The sequence below is a fragment of the Aulonocara sp. 'chitande type north' Nkhata Bay genome, linkage group LG7, assembly GCF_057382095.1.
Source record: "Aulonocara sp. 'chitande type north' Nkhata Bay isolate Kocher_YH1m ecotype deep benthic linkage group LG7, A_spYH_male_GT1.1, whole genome shotgun sequence".
Classification (NCBI taxonomy): domain Eukaryota; kingdom Metazoa; phylum Chordata; class Actinopteri; order Cichliformes; family Cichlidae; genus Aulonocara; species Aulonocara sp. 'chitande type north' Nkhata Bay.
Genome location: NC_141350.1, coordinates 63,107,903 through 63,135,054, shown reverse-complemented (window position 1 = coordinate 63,135,054; position 27,152 = coordinate 63,107,903). Strand labels below are relative to the sequence as shown.

At 40.0% G+C, this 27,152-nt stretch overlaps 1 protein-coding gene across 7 annotated transcripts; it reads left to right on the top strand.

Annotated features, from left to right (window-relative positions):
* The first annotated feature begins 1,021 nt into the window (after nucleotides 1-1,021).
* wt1a (WT1 transcription factor a) lies at nucleotides 1,022-25,461 on the top strand. 7 transcript variants are annotated; one of them, XM_086301890.1, is made up of 9 exons: nucleotides 1,022-1,892; nucleotides 5,257-5,379; nucleotides 6,478-6,580; nucleotides 11,780-11,863; nucleotides 17,894-17,993; nucleotides 20,464-20,608; nucleotides 21,954-22,043; nucleotides 22,417-22,500; nucleotides 22,755-25,461. In XM_086301890.1, exons 1-9 carry the CDS (start codon nucleotides 1,424-1,426, stop codon nucleotides 22,874-22,876), a joined length of 1,320 nt encoding a protein of 439 aa, XP_086158016.1. In that variant the 5' UTR covers nucleotides 1,022-1,423; the 3' UTR covers nucleotides 22,877-25,461. The 7 variants fall into 7 exon arrangements, 4 of the variants coding, with proteins under 4 accessions (XP_086158016.1, XP_086158015.1, XP_086158018.1 ...); XM_086301889.1 differs by having other exon boundaries at nucleotides 22,417-22,509; XR_015130490.1 differs by having other exon boundaries at nucleotides 21,954-22,500; nucleotides 22,755-22,819.
* Nucleotides 25,462-27,152: the final 1,691 nt, after the last annotated feature.

Below are 27,152 nucleotides of genomic sequence, written 5' to 3'. Positions count from 1 at the left end.
GGAACTCTTATCGCATTATTCCCAAGCAGGAAACTGATGAATGTTAGCAGTAAGGTGAGCCGTTAAAATGTGTTTTCGTTGTATGGACGAAACATTAAATTTTAAACCACTGACACGCGCGTCTCCGTTCATTTAATTATGTATTTATTCATTTCTCAGTGATGATTTCCCTTTTTCTGGCCTTTCGGCTGAAAACCTGAGGCGTCACAGTTCTTATTATTTTAGTGTTCGTGTGATTTTAATATGTCGACAGCTTTTCAACGAATACAATTAAGAAAACAGAGTAAATAAAATAGGGAAACGCAGATAAATACAGCAGCGGGCCTTAAAAGCTGCAGTCAGACATGATTTATTGGCGCGCGGGGCGTTCGTGCACAACCGTTTAAATTAGACCGTAACCCCGCCCCGGTTTGTACTTAAACACAGCAAAAAAAAATTAGATAAATCAGATGTTATAATAATTTAATATTGTCTAATAATTTTAATCCGTGTAAAATGCTGCATTTATTTTCAGTCTGGAGGAGGAAGGTTGATTCGTTTCTATTTAAAGCGGACTCCGGGCCGGGCCTCCTTTGTCACAGGTGAGTTTATTCTTTACGAAATATTTAAGTCGTCTTCAGAATAAAATCCTTTTTAATGCAGCTTGATTAAATGCATTCAAAATAGCTACTGTATCGGCCTGTCAGCAATAAAATAGACTTATAGTTTGGGCTATTGTCTTTCAACAAATAGTTAGAAAATTATGCTTGTTGAAGATTTTTGTTCCCAGATTTTTTAAATACAGGAAAAGCACGTGGTTAAAATTTTATTTTTGTGTGACTGAGGTCAAAGTTTGGCTTTATTTGTTTGCATCAGAGTGACTGTTCAGTAGATGAATGAAGTCAGAGGGTGCTTTCCCTCATCACCTCCTGACTCCACCCCCTCCACCCTCCTCACACACACACACACACACACAGACACATGCACAAGCTCAGAGAGTGGAGGGAAAAGAGGGCTACTCCTCCTCACTCCTCCTCACTCCTCTTTCTCCATTCACAGAGAAAGCTCTGAGCTCCTTCTTGAATGGACCCCATCTCTCCGAGCCAAAACTTGCTTTCTGCTGTTGTGGACGAAAACTGAAGATCACCACTGATCAATCTGTCTGTTTTTTTTTCTTCTTTTTTCTTCTTCTTTTGCTGAGAAACTTGGCTGCAGAGACTGTGCTGTGTCGCCATGAACTTCTGTACTTCTGTCAGACTTGATGAGTTTCCAGAGCGCCTGTGTGTGGTGTCGTAGACGACTGATTCAGAGAAGAGCTGAGAAAAAGAAGACGTACTCCTTAAAGTGACTGAAAGACTCCCAAGGATTAAGAAGGTGGACACAGGGAGACGGATCGAATTTAAAAATAGCCTTCCTTTATCCCAGTTCTCTCCCCTGGACCGCGATGGGTTCAGATGTACGCGACCTAAACTCCCTGCTGCCCCCGGTCCCGGCGGGCCCCAGCCCTGGCTGCCCGGCCCTTCCCGTCAGCACGGCCCCTCAGTGGGCTCCTGTCCTGGACTTCCACACTGCCCCCTCCCCTTACACCTCTCTGGCTGCTCCCCACTCTTCCCTGGGGGCGCACTCCTTCATCAAACAGGAGCCCAGCTGGGGGGCCGCTGGTGACCCCCACCACCACGATGCAGATCCCCATTGCCTCAGTGCTTTTACCGTCCACTTCTCGGGCCAGTTCACAGGGACTGGGGCCTGCAGGTACGGTGCGGCGTTCGGGGCACCACCTCCTCCGCCGGCCCCGAGCCAACCGCCACCCGTGGCCGCCCCGCACCACCACCAGCCCCCCAGCAGGATGTTCAGCAATCCGCCATACCTGACCAACTGCATGGACACGCAGCAGGCGGCCCGCAACCAGACAGGTAGGGTGTGAGTCTGGGTGTTAGAACATCACCAATTTAACTGTCAATTCTTTCACAAGAACTTTTGACAGATGCAGCTTGAAGTCTTGGTATCATTTTTTTTTTTTATCATTCAATTCAACATAAATCTTTTCTAATTTCTGCAGAAGGTGCTTCAGAAGGTGAAGGTCACTTTTCTATAACTTAGCACATTTTCTTTTACAAATTTTACCCCCTGTATATGCATCTGAAGTTCTCTGACAAATCTGTCAGTCATTAGTACATCACCAAAAATGATTTCATGTGGTTTAAATCAGCTGACGTGTTCCTTCTCTGGCTCGAAATCTTGGCTCGGCCTGATACGACCAAGCACGTTACAAACATTGACATCTTCTTAAAAGCACACACAAGTTGTAGAAAGGCGATCCAGCTAGTACTCTTACACAAGACTCCTGTTTGTTTCTGAAAAGGTGGCGTTAAAAGCATTCGAGCTGTAGGCATTAATGTTTAAGCCACAGATGTGTGTCCTGTGCAAACGGCCCATTAAAAGATCACATCCATGAACTTCTTTGGATCTGATCTTGCTTTTAATCGCAGTCACTGAATTTTTTAAATAGGGTTACAGTAATTATGATCATTCTTTTCTTTTGTGTCTGACGCCCTTATAAATTAATTTTTGGAAGGTTTACTTTTTATATAAAATAACATGTCATGTGTTACTCATAATATAGCTCTGAAAATATCATAATTCCAGGTGCAGTGCTTCATATGAAATTTTATATAAAATTACCGTTTCATACTTTTTAAGGTAAATAAAATTTTGTCTGAAATGTTTTAATTCATTTACAAAATCTGATTGTCAAGCACAACAGTATTTTGGTCTAATAAATGTCAAAGATTTGGCAATTGTAATTTATAATTCTTTAAACATCTGCTTAATGTGTAATAAATGCATGACTGCAGCAACGTGCATCAGCATGATCCACTTATAATTAAATACGCCACTGAGTTAGTTCGAATTCGTAATTTTTGCCATTGGAGTCGAGGGTTTTTCACATCTCAGTTTAGTCCTGGTTGTTTAGATTTAATTTCAATTTGTGTTTTATTCGGAGAACAAAAACACTTTTCTGTTAACATCTTTAAACATTTTTCCATTATTATTTTCACGTTCGCATGTAAATTATATAAAGTTTCATTTTTTTCTGTGAATTTTTCTGTGAATTATATTCACCTGAACCACGCTTTGTGCATCATCTCATTTAACCAGTAAAATCCGTCATTTTAACCAGACTAGAGTTCAGTAATTAACCATGAGCTGAAGCGTGTCCAAAGTCAACAGTGGGATTCATACCTTCTGAGTATCACACCCTAAACTCTTGTTTTTGTAAATGTTCATTTCAGGCAGAAAAATTCATCTGTTAGTGATTACCCAACTGATTAATTAGTAATAACGTGCTTATCAAGCAGATCGTTTAGGAATAACACAGCAATCAAAGCGCCAAGCCGACCTCTAACCTGTTTTTATCTGCTCCCCGCTGTGGCTGGATGAGCACAGACAAACAAACCAACAGCAGGACTCGGGTCACACAGTAGAGCGTGATAGCACAGTGGGGTCACACAGGGACCATCACACACACACTCACACACACCGCTTTTCTGTTTTTCTGTCATGTTCTGACATTTTTGTGTGATTTGAACAACAAAACAAACAAAAAGTAAAATAAATTTTACCAAAACACTTCAACTTTACAGCACAACTTTTACTGTACTTATTGCCATATATTTAACCTTTAGATAACACATAAATACATACTGACGATCACCTAATATGTAAAGCTGATTTCCACAATCATCCATTTGAAGATTTATTTACAACTCTGAGTATTAAAAAAGAAGAAGACAATATGGGGTATTTCCAGAGTTTTCCAGCTGACCTCATCTCTTCTCACCTCAGTGCTAGACTTCAAGGAGGCAACAAAAATGTCCCAATACATGGATGAACACACACACGCTCAAACATATGCAGAGAGAGAAAACTCAGACAGGGAAGAAGACAAATGGAGATGTTTAATGAGTTTTTTTCTCGTCCCCCTCCGCCTCTCCTCTCAAGCACCGATTTACAGGGTAAAGTCGGTGAAAGTGCTGTATTTTAATTAATGAGGCGTGCATGTGAGAGATAATGTGTGTGTGCGTGCGTGCATGGGTGATTTATGGCAGTGTGTCGTGCCCTTTAGGCCAGTCTAAGTCATGAGTCAGGTCTAGTCTGGGTTGTCGGGCACGGATCTCTCTCAACAGAAGTCGGTGTGTTTGAGTGTTTCTTTGGGGTTTTTTTTTTTATAAAACTAAATTTATTCAAACTGAACTCGCAGTTTAACTGTGTGCATATTATGCCAGTGGTGAAAATAAGATTAATCGAATGGAGAATAAAGTCATAAATGAGGCTAATTCAAATTTTCTGTAACTTTATAAAAAAAAAACGAGTAAGGGAAGCTTAAGGTGTAACATTTAACATGTCTCATGTTTTATGTGTAGAAACAAAGAAAAACCCAGAAAATCTTCTTCACCTCCTTTTTTCACTGGTTTTATCATAACTTGAGTGATTTATTTTCATCTTTTAAAGCAGAGAAAATACATAAATACAACCCAAGTGCCCGAGCTGGTCCTCTAGATCATAGTCTGGCCTGCAACGTCCTAAAAAGTGGAAAAAATGAATAAATAATAATTGACATAATTATATTACTGAATCTCAAAATCTCAAAGTAGGATGATTGCAATGAGTCTGTACTGCTTTTTAACGTATGTGTGCAAAGCAAACTTTTCTCTCGCCTTACACTGATGCGTGAACATCTCTGCCCGGTGCTTCACATTTCATGACTTTGGCTGACTTTGATGGTCTTCATCATAAATGTTACCTTGATCTTTTCCTCTTTTAGTGATCTGTGCTGCAAGACTGTCAATAATAAAAGTATCAGCGTTGATGTTCATGAAAATGAGCATCATGTATGATCACTGTTTCGTTCAGTGATGCACTCACCTTTTGGTGGCATTTTTTAGTCTATATTCATTTTGCTTGTAGCAGGATATATGCTGAAATGGTCATTTATGAGGATTTTTTTATTAATCTTATTTCTTCATCGCAAAAACAAGAAAAAGGAATTTTTTTTAATATAGAAAATTCTTGTTTTTAATCATGAAGGCCTTGTTGTGATAATCTTATGAGTTTATTATAAGTCGTTTGTTCTGCATGCGGCTCTTTGGTTACTTTACCTTTATTACCAGATTCACAAATGCAGCTATGCTGTTGTATTTAGTTTCATGTCATCGTGTTTCACTGTTATGGATTTCCGCCTGTTTTTATGTATTTATTTTTCTTTCTGTGTTGCAGGTTACAGCGCAGTTGCATTCGATGGAGCCGGTAATTATGGTCACACTCCTACACACCACAGCTCGCAGTTCTCCAACCACTCCTTCAAACATGAAGACGCTTTAACTCAGCAGAACACGATGGGTATGTGCGAGTGTGGCTTTCGGCGTGCCGACGCGCCCTGTGAATTCAGTCTCTCCTGATAAATGTCTCAGCATGTAAACAGGAGTTTTCTTCCTGAGATTCATTAATCAAAATTTTTTGTTTTGCTTAAGTAAGTTAATTTTATTCTAACTATTTATAGTGAAAATATTTAAAAACCTTTTAGGTTTTCTAACCCCCCCCCCCCCCCCCCCCCCCCCCACCCCCATATGGTAAAAAAGTTTTTTGTTTGTTTTGGTGTCTTTTAGTCTTCTGAAATAAACAGACTTATATATATATACACATATATATATCTCCATTTGCAGGGAATTGCAAGGGAAAATTTAAATGACTCATAGTTGTTACACTTTCTGTTTTTTTTTTATTAATCACAATTATAATTTTTACAAATAGTTTTGTTGCAAGCTTATACCAAAGCACATAGTTACATAGTTGCTGCAGGTCTTTTGCCTTTGTAGGACAACTGCTCAGATAACATTTGTGCAGATCCAAAAATGCATTATTTTTCCATCTTTCTCAAAACAACAATGTATCAGAGTCTCTGCCAGTTGGAACAAAAATAGACGTTTCAGTGCGTTTTAATTCTGTGTGAGTGCACAGCTGTGTGTATGGCAGCCCAAAGGCCCTCACCTAGGGAGTGTCTTGTCCCCTATTCTGGTCCCTCGGCCCTGACCTTGCATGTCGTAGGTATAAATCAGCCACATCCTGACTGACAAACCCCTTTCATCCACCCACTTCTGTCTTTAATCCCTCCCCTCTGTATGGTATTTGTAAATATTTAAATAGGGGTGTTTTGTGGACCCGTAGCTGTAAATTTTCAATGATTTTTACAGCAAAGATTACGCCGGGAATTAGAGTAGAGAGAGGGATTTTTCAGAAATGTCAAGGGAGCCGTTGACAGAGAGAGAAAGATCTTAACATTTGAAGAAATCTGGGGGAAAAGAGAGACCACAAAAGAAACACTGCTGAGGAATTTAACCTTCACATTATGTCTTTTTTGTTGTTGCAAAAGCCATATTTTTTTTAATGTATAACTACCCACATTATATACTGTATTGTGTATCTGTGTGGGCATTATAGGTGAGCAGCAGTATCCTGTACCTCCTCCTGTCTATGGGTGTCACACACCTTCAGATAGCTGTACGAGCAGCCAGGCTCTGCTTCTGAGGAATCCTTACAACAGGTAACACTCACATGCCTCATGCACTGCAGTGCGCACCCACCAAAATCATCAAATCTATTTTTACACCAAACTATCAGCAGCAATTAAATCTGGAAATACTTCAGAAACCATTGTTGATTGTTTTTGTGTTGCACTAAATTCAGTGAAAGGTAGCAGGATGCAGTTCTTAACAGGATGTTCACCTTCAGGACAGGTCTGTCTGCCATTGCAGTTTCCTTCTTTGCTTTTGTTCTGCTTCCTTTAGCAGCTTCTTGGTTGTTTCAGTTTTTGTGCACCCATTAGAGTATTTAAGTATTCCTCAAGTGATGTGAAAATCCTCAGTGTATGTATCGTCGTGACTTTGTGTGTAGATTAGTCCGTAAGTAACGGTGTTAGGACGTTCAGAAGGAAAGCATGGGCTGATTTACTGATTGTTTAAAATAAAGAAAGTCCTTTATGCTTATTCTGTGAGGATAATTGTCAGTGATTTACTGTCTACCTTTCTGGGGTTTTAATTGCTGTGAGACACTCTGGTGTTTCCTCTGAAGGACAGATGACGTCCAAGCAGAATTCGTCATAAAGTGCAGTTACATTGTGGCAAGACGCGAAAAGGCTGAGCTTCTTCCACACTGAGTCTTTCGTAAGATCCTCTGGTTCTAAACTTGCAACTGTTCTGACATCATTTTGCAACATTAGCGGGAGTTTTTGATTGAAACAGCGCAGGGCTTTGTGCTTTTATAATGCCTTGCAGAGTGATCTACATTAATCTTTACGATATGAATCAGCTCGTGTTGATACAGCGCTTACATTTAAGTTAAAACTGTTTGTTTCCATCCAATAAAAACGAAAATGAAGAAAATAAAGGAAATGTCTTCACTGACAGCAGACTGCTTCACATAAGGTTAAATCACATTAAGCCATTTTCCAAAAGCAGTGATTTGCTGCAGTAGATGAATGACTGGAACACTAGAAATATTTCCACTCAACAAGCCGCTGAGACGAACCGAAGCTATAAGCCTGTTTTCTTGTCATGAAACTCCACCGATGGTTGATGGCCAGTTTACCTTCTTTCATTGCTTTCCTAGTGGGCTTTGCAGCATTTAATGAAAGGACTTTTTAGCAACAGTGCGCAAGACTCGCTTTTCACTTTCGATTAGATGAGCTGTCCAATGTGACGTCTAAAACATGACTGGTGCAGTGACTTTTTTACCCAGTAGTTCCTTGTGGGACCCTGACAGGTCTCAGCACACTGTAGTTTGACTTGGAAGTTTTGTATTTGTGATAGCCATGGTGACTGTGGTCACACCCATAATCAATTTGACAAAAGTACCAAGAGAAAAAAAGCTTTTCCCCCCCGTTATTTATGGGTGTCAGTAATAATGTTCTGTAGCTTCTCCTGACTCAGTCGAGTCTAAGTGAATATTGGTTGAAACTTGCTCTTATGTTCCAAGCAAAGACAGAAAATAAGAAACTTAACAGCTGGGGGAAAAACCAAGCTCTTCCATGATTATCTTGGTTATAGTGGTGAAGATGGAAAATGAGAAACGTGCTGCCAACATGTCGTGACAAAGCATGAGCACATTCTGAGTTTAGAGACCTTGTCTTCAACTATATGGATAAAAACACTGGGCCACCTACACTTTGCTGTGGCTGCTGCCATGAAGCTCCTGGTGCGCAGTGTTTGTACTGATGTCAATGCCAGAGGAGGTTTGAGCACCTCAGCGCTCAGTGACCGCACCCTGTAACGTTGACTGCTGTTCCCGTGGGTGCTAAACGCTTCACTTTGCAGTAATACTTATAATATTTAGGGGGAAGAAACTTCATAAACTGACTTGCTGCTACGCTCACTTCCTATTTCAGTACCACACTTGAATTCAGTGAGCTCTTTAGAACGACCCATTCATTCACAGTTGTTTGGCTGACTGCGAGGCCAGGTGTTTGATTTTATACAGCTGTGGCAATGGGACTGAAAATATCTGAATTCTAAGATTAGAAATTTTCTGTCCAATATCAATACTCTATTTGGTATGTTTTTACATACCAAGTGTGCAATTTTCTGCATGTACATATAGTGAGTCTGCTCCTCCACCAACAAGTATTTCACCTTCAGCCACACCCAAACTTAACCTTTAATCCCATCCTTTACTCCCTCACTCCACCCACATTCCAGAAATAAAAATATTGCCTAGTTTCTTAAAAATGTAGCCATTGTGCCCATTTTGTACCTGATAATTTACTGCAATTATTGTAAGTCGGATTAGTACAGAAAAACAAAACAAAAAAATGGATGTTAATGTAAATATTCCACAAGCCTTCACCACACAGAGCTACCTGTGCAGCTCTTTTACAGATGCATTTAAAAACTAGCGGCAATAAGCTTCCTCTGAGGTTAATACATGAACCATTTTTAGTAGGTATGTCTCCTGGCTGTGTGCTCGCTAAAGTTTTTCTTGTTCTGATTTCTAAATATAACATTCTTCACATGCCATTGCTTCAGTGTTCCCCATCGATGGACCAACGTAATAAATTTTCTGTGAATATCACAGCAGGGAAAGTTGTGTGAGAGAGAGACGTATGGTCATAGGCTGTCCTCAGAATCTCCCTGTGAGGAAGTCTTAATCATAAACATAACTGATATCCACTCGAACGCGCTCTCATAGCTGGGAAGGCTCATATGAGTCAGTGGTCTAATCTCACAGCCTGGTACCAACAGGCCTGTATTTACTCTGCAGGCTGCTGGAACAACATGAAATAAAAACACGGGCCTTATTAATGCATACAGACAGGGGGGCACTCTGGTTTTTATCAAAGTAAAAAAGAGTACAAGGTGTATGAAATCGCACACCATGTTCTGAACAGTTGCTGTAATCTTTGAGCTGCAAACAAATGCTCAGGCTCTTCTTGGACACACAGGAAATTTGGCAATTTGCACAGAATTCCAAACTTTTGTGTCCTCAGGAGTCATTTGACTTCTCACATGGAGTCGGTGCATGTGGAGGGGGTGGCAGTGGGCCACTCTTTGCATATTCAGTTATTCGGTTTGCTCAGGCAGATTTAGTTTTTTCATCTCACCGAAGCACGATTCACAGTTTGTCTGAACCATTTTCAAATATGTCTGGAAATCCCCTCCTTCTGACACCTTTGAAATACAAGCTCTTTTTGCACTCGTTACTTAAATGTTTATGTCAATTTGTATCTGTATAGCTTTTTGCAATACAATGTCTCATTAGGCAGATTTGTTGCACTGATAAGGGGCGACCGTGGCTCAGGGGGTTGGGAAGCATATCTGTAACCGGAAGGTCGCCGGTTCGATCCCTGGGCTCTCTGTCCTGGTCGTTGTGTCCTTGGGCAAGACACTTTACCCTACTGCCTACTGGTGTTGGCCAGAGGGGCCGATGGCGCGATATGGCAGCCTCGCTTCTGTCAGTCTGCCCCAGGGCAGCTGTGGCTACAACCGTAGGTGCCTCCACCAGTGTATGAATGTGAGAGTGAATGAATAGTGGCATTGTAAAGCGCTTTGGGTGCCTTGAAAAGCACTGTATAAATCCAATCCATTATTATTATAAGCCGATATGATTATTAGTGGGATGAATGGATGCTTTTAAAGTTACTGTTAGGTTTTTATGACTGTCCAGGTTTGACTGTTAGTTATGATGGTTAAAGAGGCTTGATATGCATTGAAAAGTAGTATAGTATTTATTTTATTGTCATTGTCAAGAACAATGAAATTGCGTTTGGGGCTTCCATACAACCCAAAAAAAGAAGAAAATAATAAATACCCCTTAAAACCCAAGTGTACATATTTAACCCAGTGTGACTCCAATGCAATAAGACAATCCTTAGCAATAATGTTCGTAGAAATTCAGACAAAGACCTGAGAAACATGACAAAATACAACAATGCACCCATTCAATATTATTGTACTGTGAGATATGATATCAGATATGATAGTTATCTATTTAAGAAAGAGGGGGGGGGGCAGGAGGGGGAAGAGAATAAAGATATGATGCACCAATGCAGACCAGTTCATTGCTATTAAGAAGTTGGATATGGTTACTGCCATTGTTGCGAAGACAGCATGAGTGGATGTTTTGTTGAGTGCTTCATGCTGAGTTCCACTGACATCCACTTCACTGAGATGGAGGCAACATTTCAACAGTTCAGTTCTATGTTGTTCAAACTGCGATCACCTTTATTAATTTACCCCTTCAGATCATTTTATCTTCTTGGATGCATTTGTTTTCTACTTTTCAACATAAAACCTAGATTCCCAGTCACTTCAGTTTATTATTTTAGCCTAGACAAATCAGCCAAAGTGTCTGTATTGTGTCGGAAGTGGGAAAAAGTTGGATTTGTACATCCCTATCCAAAAAGCCTGCCTACATAGTTATTATCAAAATTATAGATATTTGGTAATTGTGCTGTTTTTGATCCTCTGTGGCACTTCTTGAGATAAATTCTCTGTTTGTTTATTCTGAAGAAAAGATAAATTCTTTTGTAGGTTAACTGTGAAGTGGAGGGTTTTTCCAGGAAACACCTGCTGTAACACACGCTGGGTGTTACGGCAACAACAAAAAAAAGGGGGAGGGGACTGATAATGGTCATAAAATAGATGGTCAGCAATGGATCCAGTGAGAGAAGAAAAGCAGACATATTTATTTGAAAATGTCATGGATAGCTGCTTTAAATCTTGCTCTGAACCTCCATCCCAGCAGTATTTCAGCAGATATACCATTTGGCCCAGCTGGCCGTGTGCCCCTGTTGTACTGTAAAATAATAGCTGTGTAACGAGCAGGGTACCAGGCACCACATCTACCCCATCCACACTGCTATGTGCCTGCAGGTGGTGTAATAGAGGGACTGTGGTGTTAGGGGTGAGAGCTATAAATCCATTGTGTGTGTGTGTGTGTGTGTGCACGTGAGGTATTTAAACGCATGGCAGCTCTGAATAATGATTCTCGAGTCTGCCGTGTTTAATGAAAGATGGCCGTAATGAGATAATTTGGCTCTCTTGGTGTCTGAGGAACATTTTTTAATCTCAGCTCCACCTGTGACTGTGTGGGTGTTTGTGTGTGTTGGCATTTTTCATTAGCGTGCTTCTACAGCGGACGACAAAAGCGAGTGAATACACACACACATACACCCAACCGTGTCCTGGTGCTTGACAGTCCACTGCACAGCTCATGAGCTTTTCTTCTACATTTTGTCTTTCCTCCACAGCGGTGAAAATTTATATCAAATGACCTCTCAGTTGGAGTGTGTGGCATGGAACCCTGTCAATACACTGGCATCCACCATAAAGAGGTAGGAACTCATCCATCGCTCTCTTTAAGCAGCAGGAGTCTGTCAGGTTTGGGCTGAATAGGACAGTGGGTCATGTGAAGGGAAGATTAGGTCGAAGAGAGTGAGCAGACTCATTATTTTTGGAACAGCAGCGGCAGTTTTCAGCGCTGAAAGAACATCTTTAGTCTTTCCCACCTGCTGCGTCGCTGTGATGTAGAGTTTGAACAAGCCGGTAAAACACACGCTTCAATTTGGTTTTTAAGGTTTGAGGTACTGCTGCATGGACGGCAAGACACTGGGTTCAAACTCATGTGCTCATTTGTTTTATCTTAGCATGTAAACAACGCAGCAACCACTTTCTCTGTGATTTAGAAGGACGCCAGTTTTGTAGGACGTTTGTTTAAATAGCATAAGTTCCTACAACATACACCAGCCTTACTTAATTCAAATGCTACATCTATTCTTCCTGTTACCAGAGACATTATAAAAGCGAGATGTGCCATTAAATAGGATTTGCTATCAAATTTTTAAGCAGTTTTCAAATTTAACTGGTGATTCTGTTCATGCTGCTGTCAGGTCCCAGTGCCCGGAGGTTTTATCAGTATGACAGCAGAATGGCAAGACCTGCTTCTGTCAGGACTTTGCCTTTGTTATTACTAATATAAATAGCAGGAATAGTTACTTTTTGCTATACTATAACTTATAGTACTAGAAGTATTGTTCCAAATGGAAGTGCATCTACTACTGAGCAGGTAAGAACATTCATTTAAACCACTGATCAGCCACAGCATTAAAGCCGGTGAGCAACATTGATCATCTCATATCACTTATTAGTCAATTGATCGCCGTCTGTTCTTTGCCTAACTCAGCAACCATTGATCTGATCACTGTACTTCAGACTGGTGCTCTTTTTCAGTGGGGGTTGTCTGTGTTGCAGATCAAAATATTCAAAAGCATTGTTGCCTTGACATTAATACAGATGTTACCCTGTGGTAGCCCCCCCCCCCCCCCCGCGACCCTGATAAGCAGAAGAGAATGGATGCATATTTAGAGAAGATGATTGTTGGCTGATTGTTGTTTAGAGGTTAGATCTGTTTTAGGTGGTTACACACAGATGTTTAGGCACATGTCTGTTTAAAGCCATTCCACCATTTGTTAGTTTGCTTCACTGACAGCCATGCTCAGCATACTGTAATGGGTACTTTTTATTACAACTGCTCTGTTTTTTGACTCGCTCATGCTAGTGCACTGTGATAAACTTTACAGCCACTGAGTGTTTGATAAATGAGAATAATCTTACAGAACCTTGAAACAAAACACAAGCATAGCTTTAAAGGTCAAACATGGGTTTTAATTCCTAAAAGGATGTAGGAACAATAAATATAGATCAATTTATTATTGTAGGGTCTTTAACTTACAGTACAAAGACCTTGAAGCAACTGTTGTTGTGATTTGGTGTTATATAAATAAAATTCAATTGATTTAAATTAAGTTTTTGAAAGCAGTGTAACTTAAGAATGCCTTAGAAGTGTTTTCAGTGCGGTTTACCAGCCAAAAAGATAATTAACAGAAATACTGTTAATGTCAAAGTACGGATATAGTGAAAGACGTCTATATTAGCAAATGTTTGCTCCTAAATTTTACATGCTGATAATTTTTGCAAAGTTGTAAAACCAGTGGGGTTTTGGCGCCAGCGCTTGTCTTTGTTCTCATCCTGGGTCGAGTATCTATCACATTTTCCCACGGCTTCTTATATTCCTGTCTGCCAGACACCAATTAGAAACCATGCAGAAATAATCACTGAAGTGTCAGCATTGTTCAGACGATCTTAAAAGCACCGAAAAGCATGCGCTGTGCTGTATGTCACTGTGACCTGCATAGCTTACTGCTGGTCAGCATCTGTGTCGACTCACAAATAGCTTTCTGCTCCGAGCCAAGAGGCATTCATCTTGGTTAACAGATGAATGTGTGTGTGTGTGTGTGTGTAATAGAGATTTGTATATGGATAAAGGTGTGGTACTGTGTGGTACTGCTGTTTTGTGAGAGCAGTGTGGGTGTGTATGTGTGGTGGGCCGAGGCTCTTTAAAGCCGGTATTAATGTGGTTTTATTCACTTAAATAAACTTTTGAAATAGAAAATATTTCATTTTGCCTGTGGCTTCATGCTAGCTGAGTGATTTTTACTGTTTCAGAGGGCTGTCTCTGACTTTGTGGCATCTGTGATGGACAGCAGGAGAAATGAAGGGTTGAGGAGTGATGAGGATGATGAGGAAGAGAAAGGAAAGCAGAAAGAAGGGGAGGAGCAGGATTTGAGGAAGTGGAAGTGTAGGGGAGCTGAGCTGAGACAGGAAGTACAGATTCCTCCCTTCCTATTATTTCGATTTGGAAACTAAACACTAAAACGATAAAGTGCACATCAGCTGTTTGCTCAGTGTGAAAGAGTGAAGGCTGGAGAAGACCTGCAGTAGTGCCAGAGACATTCTGTAGAAATATGAGACCACGTATTTCAAATGTGGTTCAGCAACTCTGATTATTTGCCATTACACTCTCTCAGTATCATAAAGCACTGATGTGTGGTGTTATTATTAGTTTTATTGTTTTAGCACATCATAGCAAATCATTAGTTCCCGTCATAGATGTGTTTTCAGTTTTTTGCATTCAAACATCACACCTGATCGAGAGTGACACAGTGGTTGCATGTGTTGGAAGATCTCCTTCATGGTTCTGCAGATGAGCGTGTGCACTAACGTCTGCTCAACCTACAACCATGAAGGAGGAAGAATTTGAATAGCTGACCCTCTTTAGACTTTGCAACACTTTTTTGGATCAAAGTGATTAGAAATGATAAACAAGAGTCCTTGCAGGAGTTTCTGACACTCACTAACAACTCCGTATGGAAATGTGGAAGCACGTCGTCACTCATCGTTCATAATGTGATCAATCTGAAATTCATCACAGATCAAACTTCAAAGTTGTGCCTGAAGTTGTAGCTCTTACCAGCTATTGCTATAACTATATAACCTGTTTGAAAGTTGCCTTAAATGTGAGTATTTTATTCAAGAAATGCATTTGTTTTCTTTTTCCTGACATGAAAAGTTTGCACAGATATGTGCTGCAAAAAATGAAGCTGGAGCTACCGGTTGGTGAGATTGCATTAGCCCAAAAACTGCTAGTCTGCTCATTTCTGACTCTTTTCTGCAGAAACACTGTAGGGTAACAACACTATTTTTTATATACCTTTTATTTGTTACAGTATTATTTCTCTCTGCTTTCAGTCTTTTTGCTGTGACCTTGATATTTTGAGCAAATATAACGCTGTTTTCTCAGATTCCTCCTGCATCTCCTCATTAGACACATTACAGGTCTTTAGCATCCGTGGTTTGTTGCTCTAGCTGCAGATATATAAGATGAGACATCCTTTATTTAACTTATATTTGAGACATTCTTGCTGCCAAGAGGTAACCATCCCTACAGAGTCTGCCTCGTGAGCTTGACAGGATGACATGAGTTGCAGGTTTGTGATCCATGATTTCTGTCCCACCAGGACATTTGTGTTTTGCATTCTGTTCTCCATTTTTAACTCGCGGATTTTGTTTTTGCTTCACCTTGCTACTTAGATTTGGGCTCTGAAAAAGTACATGTGGCAGTTAGGAAGGTATTCTGGTTTTGACACACATGATACCGATACCCTAGCCTGATGCTTCAAGGGTGAACACCAAAGGATAGCTTGTAAGTACATTTGCCATGACAAGATGAAGTTAATGGACAGCCTTGTCTTATTTTGCCTTTTGAAGGACCTCGTAGTGTTTTCTGGTTTTACACTCTTAACAGAACTACATATTTTCAAACAACTCTTCATTACACAGTTATATCTTTTATATTGTCAGATGTCATCTCCTTCTGTTTTACGTCTGTGTGATGTAAAATGCCACAAACGTCTGCGGTCACATCCACAGCTGTCCAGCCTCACAGCGAGGTGGTTGTCAGAGGACTGACTGACTTGGGTCTCTCATTATGTAAAGTACATCACCCACTATTACTAATCGCATAGACATAAAGATGAATGAATAAGGAGCAGCAAAGGAGCTTGCAGTGCAATGTAAAGTCAGTTGCAGTGACTGTCTTCCTGTCTTTGGGATAATCGAGGCAGACAAAGAGCACCTTATACGCGCTCGGCTGTACGGTGTGCATTTTCCACTGCAGCGGCACAGGATGCAAACTCCCATCCTCCTCGTTTGGTTAGACAGACTGAAATATAACACATTTCATAGACAAGAGCTTTCTGTGTCTCTGGGTGTTATGATAAGAAGATATGAGAGGCAGCTGTGTCAAACAGAGCAGGTTTTGTTCTGCCCTTTAAGTCATGTGAAATACGTGACTGGAAGAGTTTCTGTAGCAGCTGCTTGATTATTTTCCTTGATCAACTGTAAAATATTAACCGTTTAAAGCCTGAACCATGAAATTACTGCTAGAAAATTCAATTTTGTTAAAAAAAATCGAGTGTTTATTGAATCTTCTGACAATTAAAACAACAAACTAGATATTCATTTGCATATGTGTTTTAATTTGTGTCATATTTGCTACATATGGCATTTCTTTTGCAATTTATTACTTAGAAATATATTATATATATTAGATTTTTTTGGTGGGGAAAAAACACACTGATGATGTAGAAGCCTGAAAAACTCACAAAAACTATTTGTATCTAATATGATATGCTATGTGTTAATGGGTTAATCTTAATTTATATAATAATAATAGTCTCTTTAGAGAAATAGTTTAGCATTTAATACGCTCATTTTTCTGAAGTGTGTTTGCCATCTAAGTTAAGTTTAGTTGCAAGTATATTCTTTGATTATATCATTTCAGATGTGACACTTCCATGTAGTGAAGCTGATTTTGTATGAGGCAAAAACTTTGTGTTTTTGGCCAAATATTTTCCCCAAAAAGCAGAGGCCTGTGCACAAACGAGGAAATCAGCACCATACATCACCACTGGTGACATCAGTACAGTGGACTCTGTGTTTTGTATTATGGGCTCTCAGTGACAGGGTAATAATGTTACCAGCCAACACAGAGATTTGCGTGCTATTGCATTTTTAAAATCTGGTGTGTGTACACTTCACATTCATCTTGGACTCTCTGACTTCACTCTGAAGAGGTTTTGAGCTTCTACCGTCATTTAGTAGCACGGTATACTGCAGCACAGTGGACACTTGATTTTTGGAGCCAACTTTTCGGGAGTAATGAAATAGTGCTCCTTATGCTTTTACGGTATATTAGTATTATATTAATAATAAAAATAAAGCTGTCATTTATTTTGAAATGTCCAAAATAGGCATTAATTTAACACAACGACACCGCTTGACTCTGTGCCACAGTCTGAGTCATTCTGCGATCACGCCATTTCTAAATGAACTCGATTGTATAAAAAACAGCTTCCATGCCGGACACCACATATACCAGTATGTTTACTGTACCAATGCCAGCCAGTTTAGCTACATGGGAGCTGATTGAATTGACTGGAAGACGACTTTATCAGATGTCAGATGTCTTCTCCGGTCTTTAAAAAGACTCTTTACATCTAAACTTGGTTAAAAAGAACGGTCTTCCTCTCCAGCACCTCTGCATGGTCCTTATTTGACCAGCAAATCCAAATCCAGAGCTTTCTTCCTTTGCAACAGGGATGCAACTAACCGCTGTCTGTCCTGCCGCTCTGTTTGAGAACAGTAAGTTTTGATTTTCTGGATCCTTGTGCTAATAAGCACACCATGCACTGAAACCCCAGGAAAACAGGGTTATATGTATAAGCATATGTAAATGACATGGACATGTTTATTCCCAAAGAGAACAATAAAACACCAAATATACTTGCATTTGCATTTTGGAAACTGTCTGGTGAGGTGTGATGCAGACGAATATCTAAGATCAAACGTGTGGCCATGACAGACCTTCAGAAATCACGTCTCACAGACGTCTGGTACTTGGTGGGTTTAGAGACCACAACAGCAGCAGCTAATAAAACGGCCTGTTTCTCTATCTGTGTTTGCAGCCACGCAGCCAGTTATGACAGTGACCCCAGCACCCCGATGGTATACAGCTGCAGCACGCAGTACCGCATACACACACATGGAGTCTTCAGGGGATTACAGGTAGGAACCCACATTACTGCTTCTCCTGCATGCGCCTAACTCTTTGTCAAGAGGTCACCCTGAGGTCATGTGTTAAGATCAGAGTGTAGCCACATGCTTGACAATACTGAAAAACACCTGAGGTCACTTTGATAAACGGAAGAGCAAAAACAGACGATTGAGCCAGAGCGTATTTTTCTAATGGGTGGAATGAAGAAGATGAGTGGTGGAGAGTCTGATGCAATGAACAGGCTACGTGAAGAGGACTGATATGCAGCAGAGCACAGATTTACAAACCCATACACACAAATACCTGCGCGTACACACACACACACACACACACACACACACACACACACACACACATTCAGGGGCTCTTATAAGGCGACTTTAAAAGTCAAGAGGAATCTTTTTCCACAAATCCATTAGCAGTGGAGAAACACACACTCAGGGTTACGCTGGGTAACGATGCAGTTTCCATGCAGGGATCAGCATGTTAATAAATCATTAGATTTTAATTATTGTCTGTCAGCTGCTCTAAAGGACAGGGAGCAGGAGATTCTCCAGACCTGCTCTTAGTCCACAACAGGACTTTTTGAGATCTTTCTTTCTGGGGCCTGCTTCATTACTCACTCTGTTCCTTTTCCTTCTCTGAGATCTTGCTCGGTACAAAAGAATAAACAATATCTCACTCCTGTTCCTTTTTAAAGTATAATTTAAGAGCTGCTAAAAAGTGAGATAACAGATTGAGCAGCAAAATGATGCTTTGCTCCATATTTTTATTACAGGGATTACACTAATTCCCAGTCACTGCCAAAGGAAATACAGATGACAGCCGTGGAATTTCACTCTTCATTAATATTACCTCATGGCCTGCAGTCATTATTACACAGAGTGTTAAAAACTGAAGCCTCTGATCAGCTAACTATAACACTTTAGTCTCACAAAGTCGTTGTTGTTGGTCTCACATTAAATCAGCTAAACAGACCTTCAGCAAACACGTTACTTCTTAGATCTGGGTTATTTCGTATGGAGGCCCAGTGTGGTCAAAATTAATTAAACGGATATGTCATTTTAGATCACATTTTTTAAAGTAATATACATGACTTAAATGGTAGAAAGACACCTAGAATAATAATATTTAATTATCAATATTTGAAGAAAATAGTTTTTTTATGCTGATATTTGTGTATTTTTTTCATGCTCTTCTATTGCATAAAAGTTTTTCTTGACAGTTTACCTTTTAATCAGCCATGTCCTCTACATCTCTGAAGATTTAACAATATCTACCCAATGTAAGCAGGTAACTCCTTTGAGCCACAGCAAAAACGTTTACCAAAGTTAATGAGGCTACTGCTGTAAATAAACCCACTGCACAGACAGCTTAAACTGTCTAGCTGTGTAACTCGCTATGCAGGGTTGTGAGACTAAATTATAACCCGAAATAAAAATGAAGAATCAGATCTGTAATTCTTAATCCTAAATGTTCATCATCTCAGTGCAGAATCATAAAATGCTGTCAGATTTCATCGAACAAATGTATTTAGTGCTGTATGTTTAACCATATACATATTTTTTAAAGCATTTATCCAATATTAAACGCATCAGGACTCCCTACATTAACACATAATAAACTATCAGTGCAAAGAGTTTGTATTGTGTGTCACACACTGTGGATTCTGATCAGTTTACAGCTCATGGTTGCCTCGATGTTCACATGGGCACGGTAGGTGACTCTTAACAGCTCTAATGTTAACAGTTCTAATTAGAACAGGGCTGACCTCTTAATCGCTGGTCATTATGCTAAACGCTGAGGAAATGAAGAGCAGATGCTGCAAACAGGGGAGGAGGAGGAGAGATGGGAGGCAGTGTGGAGGGAAAGAGGGAGAAAAGAGAAAGTGATAAAGGGAAGAATGAGGTGGAGGGGTGTAAAGTGGAAACAGAAGACGGACGGCTAAAGGAAACATGAAGAGTGTGTACTACCGTGTCAATGTAGATTAAATAACCAGCAGGTGAAATGAAACGCCAAGACGTCTGGTAGTGTAAATAAATGTAAACACTGAATTTGTCCCTTTGGTCACGTGTGTTTTCCTGTTTTCTCCTCCGGCTGTGAGCGATGCAGTGGGGGGCACTGTTAGGGGGTCGGTCTAAAAAGCGTGACTAACTGCTCCCTTTGGGCTGCACTCAGCCTGGGGTCATTTTACTGCTAATTCCCATCTAATGAATATATGACCATTTCATCATAATGAACCCCAACATGGAGATCTCATGCACTCATTTACATGCAGGACAGATTTAATTGCCTGTTTTCTAAATGTAATTTAGAAAACAGGCAATTTTTTTTTGTTGCTTCGGCTATTGATGTCCTGGGAGAGTTTTTGTTAATTCTGCATTGAGCAGTTTAGCTTTAAATATGTGTGTGTGTGTGTGTGTGTGTGTGTGTGTGTGTGTGTGTGTGTGTGTGTGTGTGTGTGTGGGTGGGTGGGTGCAGGACGTGCGTCGGGTGCCCGGCATCGCTCCAGCCATCGTGCGGTCAGAAAGCAGCGAGAAGCGCCCGTTCATGTGCGCCTACCCAGGATGCAACAAGCGCTACTTCAAGCTCTCCCATCTGCAGATGCACAGCCGCAAACACACAGGTGAAGACGCACGCTCTGCTGACACATTCATCACATGACTGCCGACAGCAGCGGCGTTCTGCACACATTTCCCAGCAGTGCTGTTAACTTCAATAAAGGCTTTCTACTTCGCTTACGTTTTTTGAGCTTCAGGAGGACAAACTTCTTCAAATGAAGTTTCCATTGGCTCTGATTTCCGTGTCTCCTCTTGCCAGGAAATATTTCCTGTTTGGTGAAATATAGAGAAAGAGATTTTCAGTTGGGTCTGTTGCACAGAAAAGAACCTTTCACTGTGGTGATTTTATTTTCAATGACTCAAAAGTCAAAAACAAAGCCAAACGTGCATGCACTAACAGATGTGAGCCCTTCAGATTTTACATATAATCTCTAAATTACCTAAAACTTTAGAACATGTCACTGTGCATACTCTCAGAATAGCACTAGTTAAAAATAATCAGTGTTATTCTGAGTATATGCTTTTTTGTTATTATAAACAATAAAACAGCCATAATGAGACCATTAATCTCTTCAATACTATTCATTATTATTATTTATTTATTTATTTTTACAAAGTGTGTTTGAAAATGTATTAAAAAAATGTTGTCCACAACTTACCCTGATATAAATCTTAAAAGCTTTGGTTTTTGTGTTGTGGTTACCTTTGCACACACATTTTATAGCTTAAATAATTATTTTGTTAATTACCCATTAATACATTTTTTAATCGTGTTCTTACTTACTCATTTAGTCTGTTGGATTTCAGGAAATACCCAGAGCCCAAGGTGATCTTTATATGCTGTATATAGTCGGGTCAAAAGTTTGATCAGAACCAGCAAATTTATTCCTTAATTCTTTTCCCTCAATTTCATCTGATCCTGATTTTTTTATTTATCAAGTTATTGACTCTTTTATTGGTTTCTTTTGTTGTTTATTTGCTTGTTTGTTTAATTGCTTATGTGGTTAAATATTGTTGTTCTGCTTTCATGTCAGGCAGCTGCCTGGATCTTTTGCTGCTACCTCTCATTCATTCAGTGTGACTGAACAGTGACTGCGACTATGCAAAATCATATTTTGAGCAACGCGTTTTAATTGGATTGTATTTTTTTTTTTTGAAAAATATGTTTATAAGTGATCTTTGGTAATATGAGTGTTGGTGTTCCTGCATGACTGATCACGTTGCAACAATCAGGTTCAAAGCTGCTGCACAATGTTCTGGACGGGCTGATAAACTGGCCTGTTGGTTTCATCTGTACAGATCCTGCTTTTTTCCATCACTGCAAGAGTGACCAGCTGTGAGTATGTGATAAAATAAGTTGAAAGGATGTCTAAATTAATCCTCTGTGTTCTTTTTCTTGTCTCTGTCCAGGGGAGAAACCCTACCAGTGTGAGTTCACAGACTGTGGCCGCAGATTTTCGCGCTCTGACCAGCTTAAAAGACACCAGAGGAGGCACACAGGTTTGACCGGTTTTACTCCCGCGGGCTGTCTGACTTCATTTTTTATTTCTTCCTGGCCTTTTGCTCTCTCCCTCTCTCTTCTCGCTCTCCTCTGCTTTTTGCATGACAGCTTTGTTTTTGTTTTGTTTATTTTTAAAGACAGTGCCGTCTTTAAAGTTTTGTGTTCATTGGTGCACTGTACTGAACTCACTTCAGATGAAGTTGCTAAATGCTGGCCAAACTTTGGAATGGCTTCTCTGCAAGCCTTTGCTCTACTGTATTTCTCTATCTCCCTCTGTGTGTGTGTGTGTGTGATGTTGAATGTGTGTTTTCCGTATGTGTTTATGTGAACTCGTGCTGAATGCGTGTGCATGCTTACTGTACATGTGTTTAGGAGTAAAACCGTTCCAATGCGAGACGTGTCAGAGAAAGTTCTCTCGGTCTGACCACCTTAAGACACACACACGGACTCATACAGGTAAAACAAGTGCGTAAACTTTTATTTTTTCATTTCTTCTTCATCCATTTAATATTTATATACATGTATATTATAGCTGAAAATGTTCATTTTAATTCCTATGAAATAAAAAGAATGTTAATAGACTGGTGCTACTATGCATGAAGAGATATAGCAGCAAAATATTCGAAGAAATCCCTGATTTTAAATCCCTCTGGTGCTAATTCTCCCCCTCCTGTCGTTGCCTCACCGTCCTCCACCCACCTCTCTCTCAGGTGAGAAGCCGTTTAACTGCCGGTGGCCTAACTGTCAGAAGAAGTTTGCCCGAAGCGACGAGCTGGTACGACACCACAATATGCACCAGAGGAACCTCACCAAGCTCCAGCTGTCCATCTGAGTGTGTCTCTGCAGCCCGTTTCCAAGACTAAAATATTAACATGTTATTTTGCGTAGCCCAAAACAAAAAAGCCTCCGTGGGAGTCTTAATCTGACATTTAGGACTTAAATTTTACGAGCTACACACCACAGTCTGCACTCTGAGGTGAAATGCAAATCTGTCTAAAATCAAGGAGAATTCTGACAAAGGGGATGTAGTCTTGGAAACTGCAGTATATTACTTAGTTCATCAGTTCAGTTGATCTCAAGGCCAGCTCAGATCAGCTCATACCTTCCTTACCCATTCAACTGACTCTCTCATTTAAGCTCTCCACTTGCAACATACCTATAACTGTGCTTCACCTTTTATGCTGTATCTGACTTAAGCATCTCATCTTCGTTCTTAAAACCTGCTGTGTCCTGTGACCATGAAATAGGGAGGTGTCTCAGAACAGTGCCATGCTTCTTATATAAATCACTGCTGATGGAAATGATAATCTTCTTTTACTGACATGTGTTTTTGCTTCTGTCAAGAAATGCAAAAAAATCCAAAAACAAAATCATCAATGTGTGAAAATCGCAGCGACCTCCCCAAACACCCTCGTGCAGAGTTGCTATGTCATCTGGTAAGATGCTACTTTGGCCAGTCATAGTCCTGGTAGAGTACTCAATGGTTATTTCCCACTGAGGTTTTTTATCTTAAACAAAGTACTTCAAACGCGCTGTTTTCACCAGCACGTCTACATATTTTCATGCTCTCTCTATATTATCATTTCTGCAATATATCTATGTTATTCTGAGCTCCAAACTCACAACATTTGGCCATGTATGTTTTCTTTAAGGTGGAATAACTTCCTAAAACACCTGAGTATTAGCAGGTTTTTCTCAAACAGCAATACGTAGTTCTCAGACTGATGTCTGTTGAGGATCTGGCTCAGCAGCGAGTGTATGAAATTAAATTACTAAAAAATGAAGAAATCTCTGTATGTCGATCTACGCATAGCTTGACAGCTGCTTTCTGTGATAATTTGCAGTGTCACGTTTGAGGTTGCTTGGATGTTTAAGCCTCATATATTAGCTAAAAGTTGCTGCCTGCTCCACTCGGTGTCTAAAGAGGAGGGCCACATATACATGGCTAACATAAATCTAATCCAAAGCCCTTTTACCTCCAGCCTTCACAGTCAAGTACCAAACCCTTGCCCTAATTCTAACTATACCTTTAAAACTCGGACTCAGAAAAAGTGTGAACGGTGCAAAAAAATAAAAATCCTTCATCACACTGTTGGTCTTAAAATGCTTCTCACAAAGATAGCTCTATTTTCTATGGTTTCCAGTCACAGATGACTTCTGTGTTTGGAGGAGGAGCTCCAACCTGCCACACTCACACTCACACACACACACACACACACACCTTCAGCGAGTGTATCCTTGTAGCTGTTCTCAGTAACTTCATGGCTGTGACGCCTTTAGGGGACGTTCGTAAACTGTAGCCATAAAAAAATAACCCGTGTTGCACTCTCTCCAAACGGGCGCTAATTATGGCGCATGCTAGTCAGTGCAATGCTGGTATGTTTAATTATTGTAGCCTAATTATTGTGACACAGAGGAGTAATGTCTGAGTGCAGCCTGCTTCCCCAGATGATGGTGCTTTTTATGGGATTTGTTGACAGTAAATAACATACATAATCAGTTTTATATAGATTCTCTGTACCCATGTTTCAGGAGAACCAAGAGGAGATAACAAAAACAAAAAGCTTCACCTGATAGTTTTGCTTGAAAGTAAAACGTGTTTCCACCTGCATAAAATATAATTTCAGGCAAACATTGGGTGTAAATGTTCTAAAAATGTATGCAAATCTTTCATTTTACATTTCCATGCCCAGGATGTGTTCCAGAGGACGCCAGATCTTAACTGTTCAATGCTGCAGAGTGAGGTCAAAGGTTATAGTCAGCGGCCTACAAACCTACAGCTTAGCGCCTTTTCAGCTGTTGTAAATATTTCTTTTGCAAAACTACTTTAAGAAGGCGCACATGTTACCATTTTGCATATAAAACCTGCTTTCACTGGACGGATTAAAAGCAGAGAGAGAGATTTTTTTGTCGTCCTTTTAACAATAAGCTGCTTTTAATCTGAAAGAATCAAATCAAGAGAATAACTTGCATCTTTGCAGCACTCGCTCTGTGAAAGCTTTTGGTGTTTTGTCTGGTCTGCATAAAATATCTCGTTGCCACAAACATGACTTTACGGCTGTATTTAAAAAGCTGAACTTTTTTGTTGTTGTTGTTGTTGATTAATGTGACTTTTTTTCTTGGAGCTCAGTTGTCTCTTGTCCCTGTGGTGTGTAAATATTGCTGGACTTTGGCAGTGTTTTCAGCACTGCGAGCTTTAAAATATGTCTGCCGGGTCACACTGGCTCTGTGGCCGAGACATTATGGTCAAGATGTAAATAATACTTCTTCATCATGGGAACTGAACTGTTTTCATAGGGGGAAAGATGTAAATTAACTGATATATATTAGACTTCTCTTTGGATGAATCGAGAAACTGTTTATATTTTTCTTTCTTTTCTTTGAAGTGTATTAATATTGGAGTCATAAAACAGAAAATGTCAGTGAAACATTTTGTACTCAAAGTGTGAGATTGAAAATTTCTCTCTGTTTAAATGTCTTGTGACTGTTTTGATACAGTAAGATTTGGCCTCTGTGGTTGTTTTTTGTCATTTTGTGTCCAGTTTCTGCTGTGGTATTATCTCACAGAGAATAATCTACAAGTCTTTTTTTTAAAACATTAGATAACAGAAAATAAGTTGTAGAAAGACCCAAAAGACTTAAAGTGAAATATGTGCAAAATCTAAGACTATACATTAGCTGACCTTGACCGGGGTTTCCTCCCAGAGCACACAAGAGACCTGTTTCTTCTTCCCTACATACATCCTGCCCTGTTTGTGGCTAAAACAACACTTTTTAACTTAAAATTTAATGAATGAAACATTATGGAGTGTACGCGCTCCAGCTGACGCAGACTTGCACAATAAGAAAACACACACACAGTACAGTACAGTACCATCCACCTTCCTTTCTTTATCTCTCACCAGATTCCTGGTTGCATTCCTTGACTCTCAGTGAAAAAAAGAAGAAGCAGCCAGATAAAAATGAACGTGTTTTCTTTCAGCCCCTCTCTCCTGCTGCTTTGCTTCCACTCCTCTCATTCTTCCTCGTGCACCATTAGCTTCACTTTTAGGTCAAAAGACATTCTTTTGTTCTTTTTTTTTTGGTATTATTATTATTATTATTTATTATTATTTAAGAAAGACGACAGTCCTCAACAGTCACATGAAAAAAACAACAACATGGAGGAAAAAGCAGACAGATGAGTGTAGAGACGGATAATGACAGAGTAATGCTGCTTCCTTTGTGAACTTTTATCATAAGTTTAGCCAAAGTGTTAGAGTAAATCAGACAACGTGTCCGATTCCCTCGGTGGAAATCCCCTGAAACTCCCCAGGGCTCTTGTGCTATATCTCAGCTGTCGGACGAGACCTACATCTCTCCTTCTACCCTTACTGCGTGTGTGTGTGTGTGTGTGTGTGTGAGTGTGTGTGTTCGTTCATGCCGCTAAGGCCCTTTGAAGTAACAAAGCTGGTCAGTGTAACAACTTGTGTCCACTTGCAGTAGCCACATTCGATGCTATATCTAAATGTCCTAGCAAAAAACAGGGATCGGGCCCATTAGAGGTGGAGAAGAAAAACATGCCTCGCGGTGCTTCTCAAACGTAAAGCGCTTTACATTTTAGCTCCTTAATGGCAAACACGTCTTTACTCAGTTTGAGCTAATGTTCTGCTCAGTGTCAAGCAATGAGTTGCTTCTGAGGTCAAGTCAACCAGTTTTTTATGCTAGTTTTGATTTTAGGGTGCAAAAACTGTTCTAGTTTAATTTCACTGCTCTCTGACTGCCACCGCCTGTAGAGCTGCCGCAGACTGATGCTTTTAACTGAAAAAGAAAAAAGATAAACTATTTGTTTTCTATATATCCAGAGTAATCAAAGAGTCAGATATTTTAATCTAGAAGTTGTATTAGTCCAAGCTATTTAGGTGCTGTATTGTGGAGATGTAAATGTTTTGCGTTACAGCATTAGTCATGGCACAACGAGTCTCTTCGTCCTTTTGGACAACTGTAGTCCCTGCAATGACCACATCAGGCTTCAAGAAAACATAGAAAACGTATAAAAGATGGATGTTTTTGATTCACTGAAAAGTGAGTCAAACACGGATCTTCCTGGTTGCAGACTTTTGTAGACA

Excerpts from the sequence above, each read along its gene's own strand:
- wt1a (XM_086301889.1), top strand. The coding sequence starts at position 1,424 with ATGGGTTCAGATGTACGCGACCTAAACTCCCTGCTGCCCCCGGTCCCG. Across the intron at positions 1,893-5,256 it reads GGCGGCCCGCAACCAGACAG|GTTACAGCGCAGTTGCATTC; the intron begins GTAGGGTGTGAG and ends TCTGTGTTGCAG. Across the intron at positions 11,864-17,893 it reads CTGGCATCCACCATAAAGAG|CCACGCAGCCAGTTATGACA; the intron begins GTAGGAACTCAT and ends CTGTGTTTGCAG.